We start from the raw sequence: 17829 nt of genomic DNA on the forward strand, positions 1-17829 counted from the left end.
AGCCCAAGTAGGGGACCTAAAGTGTGGATTGAAGGCTACGTCAGTACATGCACTGGGCTGAAGACTGGTTGCTATTGTAAGAATAGTCAAGTATCACTTTGTTTTTTCATGATCAAATTGTTCTGCTTATGAGGAAAGAAATAAGTCCATGTTTCTAGATTAAACCCAGAAAGGAAAAACACTAACTGTTATTACTTTGTAAATTCATGTTTTATTTCCTCTAAAAATAAATTATTTTTTTTACAAATTGAACATTAAAATATATACCAAGGATAATAATATTCAGGGATTAGAGATGGGGTTAATAATGAAAGTGTTGAGGATAGTCTCACTTGCAGTACAGATATAGGAGGGATTTTTTTTTCCTTCTCCTATAGTTCAATTTTAGAACTATAAGGGTCTTGTAGAAAATACAACCAAAGTTCAAAGAAAAATAAAAGATTTTGCATAAGACTGGATCATGTGGCATAAATACAATTGAAAAGAAATATTCCCATGCCTACCACTGTTCCATTTTTACCTATGTGTTAATGCATAATCAATCAAAAATGGTAAAATTGCACATGCTGCTGTTCCTCCATCTAGTTTTCACTTTCGATTTTGGGATCAATTGGAGGCTTTTAGTTATTAGATGAATTCTAGGACTTCAGTTCATGTGATGGTCATTAGGTAATCCTTCCTATGGAAGGATGCCATCACAAGCAAAAACATCAGGGGACAGATTAGCCCACTGCAAGTTTTATAATCCCTACAGAAACGGCAATTTCGCCTACTCAGGACTTGCTGTCCAGGTGACTTTCAGACCTGGAGAATTTCTTTGCTGTTCCAAACTCCACAAATAGTTTGCACACTGTTGTCACAAGCTAGGTATGATTTATGCTTGCCTTGCTAACTCCATTTTCTTTCAGTGATCCAGGTTGAATACATTTTATGTTCACTCAAATAGTTATTGGTTTCATTTAAAAGTTGATACCAAATTCCCTGAAAAGCATGAGGGCAGAAGGTTTGGGATCTGGTCTGTTGAAAGAGATGGCCCAAAATTTTGAAGACATGAAGAATCCAGGCATGGCATTTCTTTGACTTGATGTAGGTAGGGTAAGCAATTCAAATGAAAACGCACATTTGAGGTGATCAGAAGCATGGAACAAGTCCTTCTGCAGTGACAATGACCACACAATAACGAAATCAAAGTAGGGTTGTAAACTTGGCTTCTGTGTAGCTTGTTCACATAGCTCCCTTGGCACCCAAAGATGGCAAGACCTAAGAACCAGTGTTCAGGTTATCCTCTTACTATGTTGTCACCCAAACCTCCATTATTTTCAAGTTAACTTGTCACATTCTGTGTCATCTGAAGAACTTCATTGGAGTCTTTGACAAATGACTTGAATATATATGCCTTATAAGGTCTGCCCGTCAGAGCAGATGAAGTAATGTGATTTCAGATTTAGACACCTGAAACAGAGAGAACATTGGTTTCCATAAGAGTGCTGTCTGTGTTTATCATTATGGATTACACATACAAATGTGCTGCTGTAACAGCTCTTGGTACTCTACCTAGACGCCATTTGTCTACTGGTGGATGCATCACTCAGCAGCAGAAAGTAACCCACGGTGCTACTGTGCATGTGTTCCCCCATAGCCTTCAGAGTGCCTTGCCAACAAGTTTCTAACAAATTTTAAAACCCTGATCATTACCCAGCGGTGAGCATTGTGAGCCTATGATTGATTGATATGGAATATTAAAGCCAAAAGCCCCCTTGCTTATATAATTCCTCCACCTTCTCTCAGCCAGTTGCTTTGATGTGGATCTCTGCATCTGCTTCCATCAGTTACTGGATGAAGGTTCTATGATGACAATTAGGGTAGTTCTCAATATGATTGTAGGGGAATCTCCCTGTAGGGGAAGGCCAGTTTAGGCACCCTCTCTACTATTTGTAGAGGTCTTAGCTGAGGTCAAGATCATAATGGGGAAAATCACAGAGATAGTTTACCAGAACTTGTAGGAGCTCACAAACTCTAGACCGACAGCTGGGGAGCCTGCATGGGACCACATCAGGCCCTCTGCAGGTAGATGACAGTTTTGTACCATGGTCTGTTTGTGGCACCCCTGGCAGTGGTAACAATATCTAACCCTGATGCATGAGCTGGCTTTTCAAAGCCCATTCCATATGATGAGATGCTTTGCTCAGCCTTAAGGTGGGGATGGGGAGGGGCTTGGTCCTGCCTCAACTGAATGCATCACACTTTATTCACTCCCAATGGGAAGCCTTGCACTTTCTGAGGAGTGGATGGAGGGATGGGTTAGGGGAGGTGGTGGGGAGGGGAGGGAGGAGGAAATGTGGTTTGTCTGTAAGATTAAATTCTCTGTTCCTATAGAATCAGGCCCATCTGCCATTGGAGCTGAAGCCTCATCTTTGCTTGGCAACGTCAGGCTGTGTTGTTGGCTTTCCTTACTTCACTATAAGTTTTGTCTTAGATACCACCTACAGCCATCACATGCATAACCATGTCTATCTCAGACCCTTCTTCTAGAGAGCCTGACTTTCCACACCAAGCTCATGAATATCTGTGGATTTTCAATCCTCCTCTATTTCCTCCTCCTCCTAGTCTTTCTCCTCATCTTCATACTTCTCCTCCATTTTCTCCTCTTCCCCCTTGTCTTCCCTCCTTTCTCCTCCTTGCTTTCTTCCTCCTCTTTTTCATTATTATTCTTCATCTCTTTGGCAAGTGTAAAGCTATTACAACACATATTCAAGTCTTTCTTATAAACATTTATTAAGGAAAACAAACTTTTAATTTTGATCATGGAATTTTACTCACTTTTTAAAAAGTGAGAATAGTGAAAAAGTATCACAGAGGAAAGATATTTGTTCTCAATGCATCTCATTAATTTAAGAGTTTTTCTTAGTTTGTGGACTTAAGGAACAATAACTAGAATGGGGGAAAGTTGAAATAATATGGTACATACATAGCTAACTTACACTTGTTTGTGGATTAAGTTCTTGATAATGGGTTTCTAGCAGGAGACAGTATTTCTAAAGATAACTCCCCTTGATGGCTATGGTGAAAGTGACCCATATTTGTCACACATTTTCACTTATTTAATGAGTATTTCTTAACTTTTGGGGGGGGGCTTTTTTGAGATAAGATTTCTTGATGCAGCCCTGATTGTCTTGGGACTGTCTCTGTAGAGCAGGCTGACCTCAAACTCACAGAGATCCACCTGCCTCTGCCTCCTGAGTGCTGGGGTTAAAGTTGTGCACCACCACTGCCCAGCTTTTAAGTTTCTTTTCACTCAACAATATGTATGCATCATTAGACATTAAATATATAACCATCGATAAGATACATTTAATCTCTGCCTTCTAGAGGCTAGCTAGCCTTCCCACTTAGAACTTTGACTTAGGCCAACATACACAAGAAGAAAGGACACTGTAAATTTACACTGTTCTATTGCATCTGAAAGTAATTTTTACCACTTGTCTGGGTTCATGAAAAGGCACTAAATGTGACAGAGGGTCTCCTCAGACACACATGTCACTAGTAAGGACTCAGTAAACATTTGTCAAGTGAACACACACAACCCATTTAAAACGTTGGTTTTCTTCCATACCTTTTTCTTACGTAGCAATATAAGACAGCAAGAAAAGCACTAATTAACAATCCAACACCAATTCCGATTGCAATGTATTTCTCATGAGAATCCACGGCGTATGAAGTTAAGGTCAAATGCTCACACCTCTCTCCCGTATATCCAGTAAAACACCTTTAAAGACAGAAAAGAATGCATGACCTTAAAGCCTACATAGACGGAAGTACAAACAGGTGATGCATTTCCAAGAATGAGAGAAGAGAGAAGTTTTCAGAGACACATGGGGGACAGTCCATTAATGGAACAGCTTTACCAGACCTTTCAGTAAGGCCTCACACACTCCCTCACTGCTAGGAAGGAAAGGCAGAGTACTTGTCAAGAAACTGAGCAAATCTGTGGCCAAAAAATAAGATCATGGCAGCTCTTCCTGAACAGATTTTCACTTTATGGGACTCTTGGCTCATCCTGCAAACCTATAAAAGTCCAGAGTCATCTTCCCATGTTGTTAGAAATGCAGACACTGATTTGATAGTTACAGAACACTAAAGTCAGCATTCCCAGTGAGCTCCAAGTTCCACACATGCTATAGTCTGGGTATTACAGTTTTGAGTAATATGGATAAGTAGTTTAGGGGGGAAAAGGCTTTTTCATATTCAAATATGAAAAAGAATAACCAATTACATTCCAATCAAGTGATATTTCCCTATTCTCTTGACATTTCACCATTCTATTCTTTTTAATTATTTTTTGAGATTATAATATAATTACATATAATATAATATAATTCCTCTAAGCACTTCCTTGTTCCTAAGAGGAACAGGAAGTTTGCTGTGAGACTGTGTCATCTAGAAATGGCAGAAACACCACCCATGAAGTCTCACCAATGTGACTGCTTAAATATGACCAGAGCAATGACAGAATCAGTACACAAGCTAATGTGGACTAGAGATGAGGTAGAACCCAGGACATTTCACTCTACACAAAAAGCTGTAGGTAACGAAGGAATAAGACAACAAAAGGGGATCAAAGGGATACAAATTAGAAATGAAGAAGTCAAACTTTGCCTCTTTGCTGATGATAAGACAGTATATGTAAGTGATACTAAAAGTTCTACCAGGAATGCTGAGAGCAGGAGAAATATTCTTCACCAGGGAAGTACACACCAGTTGGCTAGCTACCATGCACTATATTTACTGGACAAAACAGAACAGTTGGAACTGTGCTGTGTCCACCATTTTCTTCTGTCTCTAAGACTTGCTGAGTTTTCGCAGTTACCTGCAAATGGCTTTCTTCAGCTCATGGTGGAATGCACACACTCCATTAATGCAGTAATTATTGTGGTCTTCCAGACAAGGATGGGAGAACTTCAAAGCTACAGGCCCTTCTATGTAGTCAGCTAGGAGAAGGAGATGCATTATTAACAGATAAGTGTGCCCTACTTTCACAATACACGTTCAATGCATGTACAAATAGGCCTTTTGTCTTAAGAAGATTTTAGGCTCTTTGTCCTTTGAAATACTGACTTTCTTTTGCAGGGGTTCCATCCAAAAGGTTGTGTTCATGTCTCTGCACACATTGTAAATAAACTGCAGGGTGGAGACGGATTGATGATTACCCCATTCTTTAGAAGGTAATGACAAAGCATGGATGTGAGTTGGTCGAAAGGTGGCAGCATTGTTTCCAGCTTAGCAGGTAAGTTTGAACAATGTTTCCCAGACATGGAACCAATGCTAATTAGAAAGAAGGCCTCATATCACTTAGCATTTCCCCTCCATGGATAGGGTGGCACCTAGGGAGTCCTGGATGTAGCTTTGCTCTTTAAAAAAAAAAATGGGTATTTAATCCCTCTCCAGAGGAAAGGAGGAGAACCCTCTTTCACTCTCCCACAAACTGCCAGGAGGTGGTAATTAGACAGGGGACATTTTCACTGACTGACCAGCAAGGGACTGTTATGACTAATAGAAGAAGGCAGAACCAATGTGGGGTTCAGGTGAACACTGCCAATGGCAACACCTCTACATACTAAGTGACAGTTCAACTATGTTAAGAGATGTAGAGAAGATGTAGAGAGGCGGTATCTGAGACAGAGTTTTCTTTCTTTTGTTCCAATACTGCAAAAATGACCACAGTGTACAGTCTAGTGTTCTGAAACCTTGTGGGACACCCACAGAGGAAAGGCTGTTGTGAAAAATCATCTGTGTTTCAGGACGCCACCGGTTCTGGAATGCCAGGGGTAACATGTACTGGTTGGTGCCACCCTAGGTGCCTATGTAATAAGACAGGCTTTTAGGGACAGGTGCATAATTGAATCCTTGCCATTTTCAAATCTTTCTTAATCAGAATTAGTGGCATGTTACGTTGTATGGAGTGAGAGAGTACACCTCCTCACTATTAGTCATTGCTCCTGCTATACCATATGTGCATTTCTGCAGAGACCAAGAGGATCCTACTTAGGTGTCTTAAGGGAAAACACAGACCTAAAATATTCCTCTTCATGTAAGAATGCTAAATGTCTATACACTAGGGTACCAACAAGACACCATATCACTTTGCTTTGAAAACACACACTAGAACTTAAAATTGGCATTCAATTTGCTGACTGTGATGTCTTAAACATAATTTATCCCTTTAGGAATTGATTTGGAGGCACATCAAGAACTTCTCAGTCAAGCTGTGCTAAGTTCCTCTTAATTCAAGGCCAACCAAGTTCCCGTAGCCAAATTTAATGGAAGGCTTTCTAAAAATATGAGAATTTGAAAAACACTATTTCCAAGGCAAGAACACTCGAGAAGAACATTAGTTATAACTTTATTAAAATCATACAATATGATTCACATTTTTAAGTTGAAAATAAAACGAGGAGCTACAGCACTGTTACTGTTATAGAATGCATGTTTAGCATGCTCATGGCCCTGGAGTCCGTGCCAGCATTGCAACAAAACAAGAAAACATACTTTTTTGTTTTGTTTTTTGTTTTTTTGTTTGTTTGTTTTGTTTTTGTTTTTCTGGAAGAATTGGAAATGGAAAATGTAGCATAGATTCTCCATTCCTTCCCCATTTCTATTATTATCTAAGATTTCATTTGCAGTTCCTTCAGCATTTTGAGAGAAAGAAAAGGGTGGGATTGGGGTGCTGGAAACATTGCTATGCCCTCTACCACTAAGACGAAACCATGTCTTTAAATATTCTACACATTCAGTTTTACAGATTGATGTTCAAAAATCAAATGGACATCTTAAGTCTTTAAAAATAATTGGAAAGATGAGAAACAGTTAAATATTACTATCTTTAATATTTTAAAATGAGCATTTTGGCTTCATCTTTTTTTTTTCTATTGGCTAGACCCTGAAATCAAGTTAAGAAGTTTCCTATGTCCTGATCACAAACCATAGCCTTTACATCAGGGGACATTATGAGACCTGAGAGGGAGTCAAAGCCATTAAGACACAGGTCTTGACAGGCAAGGCACTTGCCAAGTACATCTGTAGTTCAAATAGATTTGGAAGCTGTGCCACAATGCCATGCTCAGCACATCCAGAAGCCTCTATGGTATATGCAAAGTCAGACAGAAAGAAAATATATGACCACCATCAATAACAAAATCCTGGGTGGAAGAGTTTAGAAAGTGCAGCATATACTAAAAGGACAATAAGCAACAAGAAAATACTTTTCCAATAATCAGAAAAAGCATTGCTTCTTGTAGCTATAATTCCTGTGGTAGCTGAGCTTACTGTCAGAGATCACACTACAGTGGACTTTCCTCAAGAATATCAAAGTCATATGCAATTACACTGGATACCCCGGGTCACTGGGAGTCGAGCAGACTCCAAGCAGAACCTGTGGCATGTCTGCGTTCAGGAAAGCAGATGAAGACAGGCAACTTTTTTCACCCTTGTTTCACTTCCTCCTTTAACAAAACAAAAAAAGCAACCCTTGGCTGGCACATCTACCTGTCAGTTCAGCTAAACATAATCTTTCTGAAGCAGCTGACTATCTTATAAGATATGGTTACAATTTCTCCATTGTTGTCTCTATCACAATTCAGTTTTCTGTCAACGGTTTCAAAGATGGCACTAGAATTAGAATGGCAAGGAGGTACCTTCTGTGTCATTAACTGTCCAGTTGCTCTGCTGCTGGGTGTGAGGAGGCATCATGCGCACCTCTGCTTCTTCAGTCAGCGAGGCCGCCATTGCTGTGGTTGGGGAAAAGCATCTTTCACAGGTGAGTCTCCTTTGTGCGCAAACAACAGATCCAAAGCGGGTCTTAGTCGGGGGATTCCCATTTTCTGTCTGGTTTTAACTCGTTATGTTTGATGGGATCCAGAACCTGACAAGGGCAATTCCAGACTACTTTCTAGCTGTCTCATTGACAATATTACGGTTACTGAAATACACCCACTCTTAGGAGAAAGTTCTGTATTTGCATGCTAAATCAATCATCACATACAGCTTACAGTAGCGCAGTAGCTGCTATCAAACATACTTTCAACTGCTTAAAGCCATTATGTCAGCCTTCTTAGAAAAAAAAAAAAAAGTCGAGAGAAGGAAGAGCATCTATTCCACAAAGATCTGATTAATCCACACATTCCTTACTCTGATCCTTGTCAGGGGCAACCTCGACTTCAAAGAACTAAATCTTTACATTTTACAGTGGTACAGAGTTAACAAATCAGAAAGGAAACAGCCTACCTTTGAACAGGAGGCAGACTGCCATTGCCACCCTCAGAGCCATATCCTGTAGCTGCTGAACTTCTTTCCCTGGTCCTCCTAGACTGAAGGGTGGACGGGTTTTAATTGCGCTCTCCGAGTCTTTCCTTCATTTATATTTCATGAAGCGTCATTTGGCAGTTCTTACCAATCCAAAAACTATGTGCTCCTGGCAGCAGCCTGAAGCCTGCAGGCACTCGCACACTTGTTTAGGATACCTGCATTATCTAGAGATGTGATCAAATTTCCTCTTGAAACACTGGTTTCCTGTCACCTGTGGGCATAATCGCGCGCACAAAAGTTCTTAAAACAACAAAAATGAACGCAAATGCAGAAGAGTCCTCGCTCCTATGAACTGGAACGTGGCTTCTTAGTAGGTTAAGAAGGACCACAGCCAAGATATCTGCAAACCATTAGATTGGATGACCTGTTAGGATCAGTGAAAGTCCCCTATTTGACAGTCAGTTCCGTCCTCTTTCATTACAGATGCTTGGGGGCGGGAGGGGGGGGGATACTAAGAAAAAAATATTTGTCAATATGGCTATAAAAAATAATTGGATTTGTATAAAAAGTATGTGTAGTATTCCATTTTTGTTTTTTCTACTTGGTTGTACTCAAGATAAGTTTTGTTAAATAAAATTACTTCTCATACTATAACATTAACAATTATGTCATTCTGACATTTGATGCTTTAGGAAGAAATGGGATGGACTGCCAAGTTCCAGGAACCACTAAGTCTGGCCTCATAATAGGATGCCCCAGATCAATTCATTAATAATATTGAAACTGTGTACGGTGGTAGTAGTCATCATAGACCCTTCATTGAGGTATCCTCTAATTTGAGTAATCTAATAAATAGCTAGTTTGAATTTCATACTGAATTCAAGATTGTCTCACTGTTGACACAGTAGTAATTAAAATGAGATTATAGAAACCCAAATATATAATTTTGCCTGTGCCTTTTTTGGTGAAAGTGTAGGGGCTATTTGTAAATTTTCCCCTTCCCCAAATTACATAGAATATTTATGGTGTAGTTTGCTGAAGTAGCATAACTTTCTACTTGTAATTTCATTTGCTTAATTTTTCTGACCCTTGAAAACTTGTTCAAGGTTGGTTATCATGTGAATCATGTCTACCAAGCAAATTATATTTATCAGAAAGAATCCCTTTCTATATTCAAATAAGAATTTGGCTTTAGAAATCACGCAAGCACAAGCTTGTTGTACTCATTACAGCTTGGGCAATCATTTACCACAAGAGTCATCACTTTAAAGTTAAAAGAATATGTACCACTTGGCTCACTTTAAGTATGTCTACACACTGGACTCTGGTTTTAGGATCTTAAAGAATGTTTAGTATGTCAATTTCTGGTCATCATTTTTTTTTCACAAGAAAATAATATTATAAGTAAAGAATCTTCTTTAGCCCCTTTTGGAGAATTTAAGACATAATTTACTAAGGCTTAAAATACTATCACAAGTCTTTCAAAGTTTCTGGAAAGAAATATTAGGACCCTCTCTCTCTCTGTCTCTCTCTTTCTCTCTGTCTCTCTCTCGTGTGTGTGTGTGTGTGTGTGTGTGTGTGTGTGTGTGTGTGTGTAGGAGAGAGAGAGAGAGAGAGAGAGAGAGAGAGAGAGAGAGAGAGAGAATATCAAGCCCAGAACTTCATCACAGGATCACATACTAAGCAAGTTCTCAGCTGGTGTCAAATACACCTGGCCCAAATATCTTCACTCTTAAGACTGAGCTATAGACGCATGATGTTATCTTTGTAATGACAATTACCTGGAGGGGCTGTGGAGATGGTTCAAATTGTGAGGACCTGAGATTTGGATCCCCAGCACCCATGTAATATCAGGGGTGGTGGAACATATCTGAAACCTCAGTGATAGAAGGGAAGAAGCAGGAAGGTTCTTGGGTCTTGACACAAGCCAGTTTACTTGAATCCGTAAATTCCAGGTTCTGTGAGATACCATGCTGATGCTGGTTAGATTTTTGTCAATGACAAAAACTTTGACACATCTAGAAAAGGAGAATCTCAATTGAAAATTGCCTGTGGACATGTCTGTGGAGCGTTGTGTCATTTAATGATGGACATGGGATGGCTCTGCTTATTACAGATGGTGCCACCCCTAGGAAGTTGGTCCTGGATTAAAAAAAAAAAAAGAAAGAAAGAAAGAAAGAAAGAAAGAAAGAAAGCAGAGTAAGCCATTGGAAGCAAGCCGGTAACTGGTACTCTTGCATGGTTTCTACTTTAGTTTGTGTCTCAAGGTTCCTGCCTGAAGTTTCTCCTCTGAATTCCCTCAGTGAAGGACTATGACCTATGACATGTAATAAAATAAACACTTTCCTCCCCAGGTTGCCTTTTGTCATGATGTTTAGCACAGCAAAATAAGACTGATGAGACTTTAAAAAATAACCAGATAACAAAGATGAATAGAAGTTCAAAAGACTTGACTGGGGCTGAGAATGTAGCTGAGTGATTGATGGTGTAATTACACAAGTAAGGACTGGAATTCAGTCCCTAATACTCAGGAAAAAAACAAAAAAACAGAGTAGAGGAAGGGAGAGGTAAGGAGGAAGGAGAGGAGAGAAGAGAAAAATACTCAAGTCATATGCCAAAGAACATGCATCAGATAGGGCTTCAATGTCATTTTCAAATCCCTCCTCAGAAGTCCTCCCCACCCTTCCAGATGTGTCCTCTCACACAAGTGGCTGTACTGATCACAGAAGTCCCTTAACTCCAATAGTCAAATTTTAAATAAATTTCCTTTTATTATAAGAAACCAAAGATTAAAGGAACCAAAGTTTTTACTCATATCTGTAAAGTCAAGCTTTTCTTTGGGTCCCAGCTCAGAAAAAAAAAAAAAAAAAAAAAAAAGACACAGATTTATTAATCATGAAAGCTTGGCCTTAGCTTAGGCTTGTCCCACTCTCTTTTGTAGGATAAGTTTAGCCATATTTGAGGATCTATGTCCTTTTACATGGCTCAGTTACCTCCCCTCTGCCTGCCTGTCCTACTTCCTAAACCTCTGACTGGTGACTCTGCCTTTCTTCTCCCCCAGACCGTCTCTGTCCAGAAGTCATGCCTATACCTCCTGCCTAGCAACTGGTCATCCAGGTCTTTATTAAACCAATCACAGTGATACATCTTCACACAGTGTAAAGGAACCTTCCACAACATGTCAGAGATTAGAGACTGGTGACTAACTCCCCAAAGAGTTCCCACTGTGACTAGGCTTCTGACATCTTGGCTCCCACTATACTCTCAGCAACCGCTCGAAGTCAGTGCAGCCTCCGCTTCCCCTCTGGGGTCTGTATTGATGGATCTGATACCACTCTCCATAAGAAAGTCACTTCTGTCCTCCCACCACCAAGTCCTTTCTCCAACTTTAGAGGTAGAGAGGTGCCTACGGCGAGGTGGACTTACTGGCATCTGCATTTACTGCTAACACACACTAATGCTAACTAGCGCTAAGAAAGGGAAGGGGAACTTCAATGTCACTTTTTCCTTGTGCCACACTTCCTTTTGCAGCATTCTCTCTCCTCTAGTCATAAGTGCCTCTAAAATTTATTCTTCCAACCTCTACTTTAGCATTTTTAGGTCTTTTTGTTTTGCTGGCCTTTCACTAAATGAGCACTTATAGCTAGTTGTCAGCAGGAAATATTTATGAACATTGTTTGTCCCTCTACATTTGTCCTGTAATTCTTTCAGAATTTGTTGGCAATTCTCAATTCAGTCATAAACTACCAGGTGTCTATAGCAATCATGGCATGGGGCTGTGAGGAATGCTCTTTGTGGAACCAAATGTATAAGCAGTGCATGTTTTCTGACCTCCTATACCTAAAGTCACCCAGGGTTCTATATGTGTAACCTGGTAGGATTGACAGTTGCCATGGTTATCAGCACAGAAGTGGAACTCAAGTTTTCATGACAAAATTTCATTTGGGATGAATCTTAGTAAGTAGGAGTTTTACAGGTAGTGATGTGATCTCTGCCCTTGGCTAAGCACTTTAGTAACCAGGAGGATTACTTTCCTCACCTATCACAGAGATGGCTAAGAAAAAGAAAAGACAAAAAGATTAAGAAGTTGAAGGTGAGGTTTAGCACACAGTAGCTGCTCAATCAATGAACATCTACAATCACTGAATAGGGTAAAAGGATGCAAGGGATGGTGGCCTCCAAGTCTAAGAATTTAGGTGCCAGTATGTGTGTTGAATCCTGTATTTTCACCATCAGCTGTAGCACTGACCACGCCCATTGGGGGGTGGAGCGATGGGCGGAGGTGACCTGAGGAAGGAGGTCGGAGGGGGCCAGGAAGGCGCTCTCTCTTTCTGGCGTGACTCGGACAGGAGAGGATCGGGTTGAATTTCCTGGTGTTCATCTGTCTAGGTTGTAAGTTATTTCTCCCTGATTAAACATCTATTCGGCCTATTTGTTTATCCTGATCCTTATTTACCGCAATAATCAGCCATGAACATCCATCCCCTTCCAGGATCTGCATTACTTCATGAGACTGTCCTTTTTGTGCTGTTATTGCCTCATACTCAACATGTCTTAAATTGAACTTATTATCTCTTCTCCCAAGTCAACTCCCTTTGTAACTTCCTATGCTAATTGATGATTGTGTCTTCCAGCTCTGACTGCAATCGCTTTATTCTTACTTCTCATGGTTTCTTCTGACTTCTGCCACTCTTCACCTTACTCTTCATTTTATCTGATTGAATTTTTAAATTCTATTTAATGTTTCCTTGTGTTACAGTACTACTTACATCAATTCTTTATGCCTCTCTGCAGACAGTATAGGGAAAGACAGTGTATCTTCACACCCCTCCTCAGTTTACAGACTCCAAATATCCCTGGATGGATCATACCATTCAGCTGGTTTTGTCTCTTATGTGTGAGAAGACTCCTGACTTCACTACACACTTGGTTACATTCACCTGAGCCCTCTTGTTGACAAACTATACCTCAGGCAACTAAGCCCAGGTTTAGCAGAGAATCTTGCTAATTCAGCTCATGGCAACTCCATCCCACACCTCACCTTGTATATCTCCCTTTTTTTTCCATGCATTGATGTCAAAGTCTCTGGCCTGCCGTTACCAAGAAAATTAACAAATCAGGTCAGCAAGAACTTCCTTCTCCTTGATATTTAAATATATTCATCTTAGTAATTCCTCATACATTGATTTCCCCATCTTGTGGCTTCACTATAAATCCCCATGTGTCATTGCTTTGTGTAGAGATAAAGTCAATCTCCTTGACACTGTTGACTCCACTGCACTGGTTTTGATGGAAGTCTTCCTTTCCAATTTAAAGAAGCATCAGAATTTTTCTTTTTGGTTAGTCTCTGGGAAGACTGACTCCTAAATAAATAATAACAATCCCATTCTCATAGCTATAGTCCCTGTGTTTTTTGCTTTGGAACCCATTGGATTTTATTTAAACCATGCCCTTTCTAAAATGTTTGCCTACAAACCAAACTTACAGTTCCCATACAGGGATACTTGACCGCATGGTCTGGCCTCACTGTAGCACACATTCTATTGTCTTTTCTTACATGTTTGAGAAACATAATAACATTTTCTCCAGAATGAAGTAAATGAGCAGCTAACAGGGATAGCAAGACCTCTCAGTGGTAGAGGTGCTTACTGCCAAGCATGATCTTTCTTTCAAATCCCACAACACACACACACACACACACACACACACACACCCTAAAAAATTAAAACTATATTAATAAACAAATATAGCAATAATTCTTCTTCAAATTGCTTTTATTAGACAGTTGAAATGTTAGTTATGAACAGCTGGTCTATTTTCACACAAAGGATCAAGAGGCACACTGATAAAGACATGCACTGAACAAGGGCCATTACTAGTACATAAACACTCAGGGATTGGGGCATGAAACCTCAGTACCAATTATATGGATCCACTCATTAAATAGCCTTTAATTAGCAGTAATACAGATTTCCCAATTTGAATAGTATCAGAAGCACAGCATCTGAGTTAGCAACAAAATGCTATCCTGGAAAAGAGAAGAAATGTGTACACAAAAACTAGCTTTTAGTTATATCCCAGAGTTCAATCTTAACAAAACTAAAGCATGGTAATTCTACCAGAGTTCTATTCCTGTGAATAAATATACCACAGAATATATTTATTCTTTAATGACAGACTCACTCATGCAGCATCACAATTGCATTTGGTTGATATCTGTGGGAAATGACTTTAGTTTTACTTTGTATATTCATTTCTTTTGAAATTTTTCTATTACTATTAGTGAAGTGAAATGAACAATATGGAAATCTAACACACATGGTCTTATACCGCACCAGTGAAATAGATAATGTGGGAACTAAACAGGCATGCCCTTATATTATATACACCAAGTCATTTTTTTTTTTTTTTTTGCAGTTTTCCAAGTAGCATGGCATCTTTTGTTTCTTAAATAAAATGTCAGTTTTTCCATAAGATTGCCTTGTGGGATGCTGGGAGATATTTGAGATTTAGAATTCATTTCAATATTCTATCTACCTCTTACCACATGACCTCTTTTTCAACAGAATATTAACTATATTTTTTTTAAAAAAAATCATGGCTATAATAAATTATAGTTTACATGGCACCCATTTGGCTGACAAAAGTTTTTGAAAACATACTGTATATGACATTTAGGTTATGTCAAAAATATATTTATTAAACATGAATTCTTCATTTGTTTTAACAGGACAAACAAATATCCATAAAATAAGAATTGTTACCCAAATTATCATTGTAATTGCTTTGTTTTTTTTTCTTAAAACTCAAAATCAGTTAGCAAGAAATCCACAAAGTTGTGTAAATAATCAGTCCCACAATGATTCCACTCATGAAAAAATAAATGCAATGTAGAAATAAATAACTTTGTAGTAAAATAGAAAGAATTTGGCGGTTGTCAAATAAATAAGCAGCACTATTGATGTGTGTATTCTGCTAGTAAATGATGTTCTTGGCAGCCAGAAGTGTGTTCTTCAGAAGCATGGCCACTGTCATGGGTCCCACACCTCCTGGAACTGGAGTGATGAAGCTGGCTTTCCTCTTAACAGCTGAGGAAAAAGAACATTTCTTTGTTTTAAATGTATCTAAGAATATCATTTTTAAGCACACTGCATATAGTTCATTTAGCCCATTATAAACATAATTTTACAAACCTCCAATCATTTACAAGATGCATTAGGCTACAATGAAGACACACACACACACACACACACACACACACACACACACATACACATACACAGGCACAAATATGCACACACACACATTATTCTATGATATTTATGGTGGACACAAAAGGACATGCTCAATCTCCATGCTTCTACTTTACAAGAACAAAAGTAATAAGCTATAATCAATGTGTCTTTCTTCTTATAATTTATAGAAAACAGTGGGCTTACAGATAGGAACCCAGGCTAATATTATTCACAAGACCACAAGCAATCTTAAGGAGGCCCTGAAGTGGGAACACATTAACCTGATTAAGTTATGTGCCAGGGCAGGAAGGCCTTAAGCATATTTCAAGGTTGTTTCGGAATTAGGGGCAGAGAGAGAGAGGCAGGTTAGTCATAGCACCTCTCTGTAGCTACTCTTGAGAGAGTGAGCCAGCCTACAGGAGGGTGTGACCTGATTTGGAGAGAGGGAGACAGCTAGAAGATCTGTCATCTAACAGTTCTGCTTAACTAACTCACAAAATATGAAATTGGTCACAACAGGGGGATACAGGGACCCACCCCTCTCTTTGACAGAGGCACAACTAGGTTTGAAAAAATTCTTTATTTCCACAATTGCACCCTTTCTTGGTATGGCTGTATTATCATGGGGAAGTCCCAAGTGCCTGCAGGAATAGCAATGAATAGTAGGATGTTCTAAAATACAAAAGAAAGAAAGGGAGGGAGGGAGGGAGAAAGGAAGGAAGGAAGACAGACAGACAGTGGAACCAACTGCAACATATTGATTTTCCTACTTATATTACTCAGCACTCGCACTATAAGTTACGTGTTACACTTCAAGTCACAGCTGATTAGCGAGCAGTAGTGGTCACTTTCTTTCTTGGATGTTAAATCCAATAAACTGCTGGTCTGCCTGGGTCTCACCATCTTCCTCTTGAAAGTTTATTTCCCCCACATACTCAGGATTCATGTTCAAACAGTACAAGCTGTGTGTGTGTGTGTGGGGGGGGTAGGAATGGGAATACGGGAATGGGCTGTTGCTTGGAACACTTGCCAGACAGCTTAGCCCAGAAGCTGCTCTTTTTGCACAGGTTGCAAATGGCAACCACACATTCACAACTTGCCCCACCTGTCATTCTTCAAGGGGATCTTCACTTGTCTGGGCTCAGGACTTCCCAGGGTGTTAACAAGCCTTTATGAGCATAGGTGGATCAGATAGTACTCAGTGGGCAGAAGATTAAACATTTCTGCAGACAGTTGAGCATCCAAATACTATTTTCAAGTTCAAGTTTTTTTTTGTTTTGTTTTGTTTTTTATAGAAAACAAAGTGGATACACATAGAGGCAAGGTTTGTACTCAGTAATGAGTGAGAAGCAGTGATGGGTTTAAAATACCTATTAGATTTCTCTGTTATTTTTTAAAACTTAATTTTCCTGAGGTATTGTGTCTAAGAAGGAGTAAGTATTTGTTGTTGAATGTTGTTAATGTAGTTTAGGTTCTATTATATAAGGAGCAGGGGCACATTTTCAGTTGAGGAATCATTAGCAGATGGCACTGGGTACTGATGTCAGTGGGTAATGGAAAAGTGCTCATCTGGGGAGGGAGACAACAGGAGGCTGAGATGGAAGAGTAACCTGTACCCAGTAGTTCAAAGAATCTGGACAATAAAATAAGACCTTGTTTCTTTAATAGTAAGTAATACATAAATGAATATTTTCTAATGACAAGTTTGCATAACTATCTCAAGACTGTAATAAGCTATATGCTTTGGGGCACCACAGATGCTTTTAGATGAGATTAGTCATGAGAGAAGTTCCAAGTTCAAGTCATGCTTCATAACGTGAAATTCATATTCTCTAATCATGTCTAGAAAAGATTAAGTTAATGAACCCTGAATCACCAGAACAACTTCTCGTTGACTGTTTCCCTAAGAACAGGCAGGCTTTGCACCTGCTTGTGTGTGTTTCTGTGTCTGTCTGTGTGTGTCTCTGTATGTGTGTGTGTGTGCCTGTGTGTACTGTGCTGTCTATGTGTGTCTCTGTATATATGTATGTGTCTGTATGTCTCTGTGTGTATTTATTTATTTTGTGTGTGTGTGTGTGTGTGTGTGTGTGTGTGTGTGTGTGTGTGTGTTTTGGGGGCTTCTCTATGCTTTACTGAAGAGAAACACAGAGGTATTACAGGGCAATAACCATTCACAGATTGACTTACTGTGGCTCTAGAAGTGGAGTAATATCTGTGTATGTGTTTAAGAGAAATACCAGTCTCTTCTGAATGAGAATTAGGTATTAGATCCATCAATAATTTCATGATTCAC

At 39.4% G+C, this 17829-nt stretch overlaps 2 protein-coding genes across 3 annotated transcripts in view; both read right to left on the reverse strand.

Moving 5' to 3' along the window:
* Positions 1 to 1397: 1397 nt before the first annotated feature.
* Epgn (epithelial mitogen) lies at positions 1398 to 8411 on the reverse strand. Its single transcript, XM_051198068.1, is given in 6 exon segments — positions 1398 to 1452; positions 3614 to 3766; positions 4868 to 4988; positions 7692 to 7784; positions 8281 to 8374; positions 8376 to 8411. Coding segments are annotated over 6 exon segments (552 nt in total).
* Positions 8412 to 14057: 5646 nt separating this feature from the next.
* Mthfd2l (methylenetetrahydrofolate dehydrogenase (NADP+ dependent) 2 like) overlaps positions 14058 to 17829 on the reverse strand; it is a 92183-nt gene continuing 88411 nt past the window's right edge. For both annotated transcript variants that reach the window (XM_051198063.1, XM_051198061.1), the window contains one exon: positions 14058 to 15389. In XM_051198063.1, coding sequence (XP_051054020.1) covers positions 15277 to 15389 — 113 coding nt within the window. In that variant the 3' untranslated portion in view covers positions 14058 to 15276. The remainder of the gene's footprint in view (positions 15390 to 17829) is intronic.

Source organism: Phodopus roborovskii, unplaced genomic scaffold, assembly GCF_943737965.1.
Source record: "Phodopus roborovskii unplaced genomic scaffold, PHOROB, whole genome shotgun sequence".
NCBI classification, from domain to species: Eukaryota; Metazoa; Chordata; class Mammalia; order Rodentia; family Cricetidae; genus Phodopus; species Phodopus roborovskii.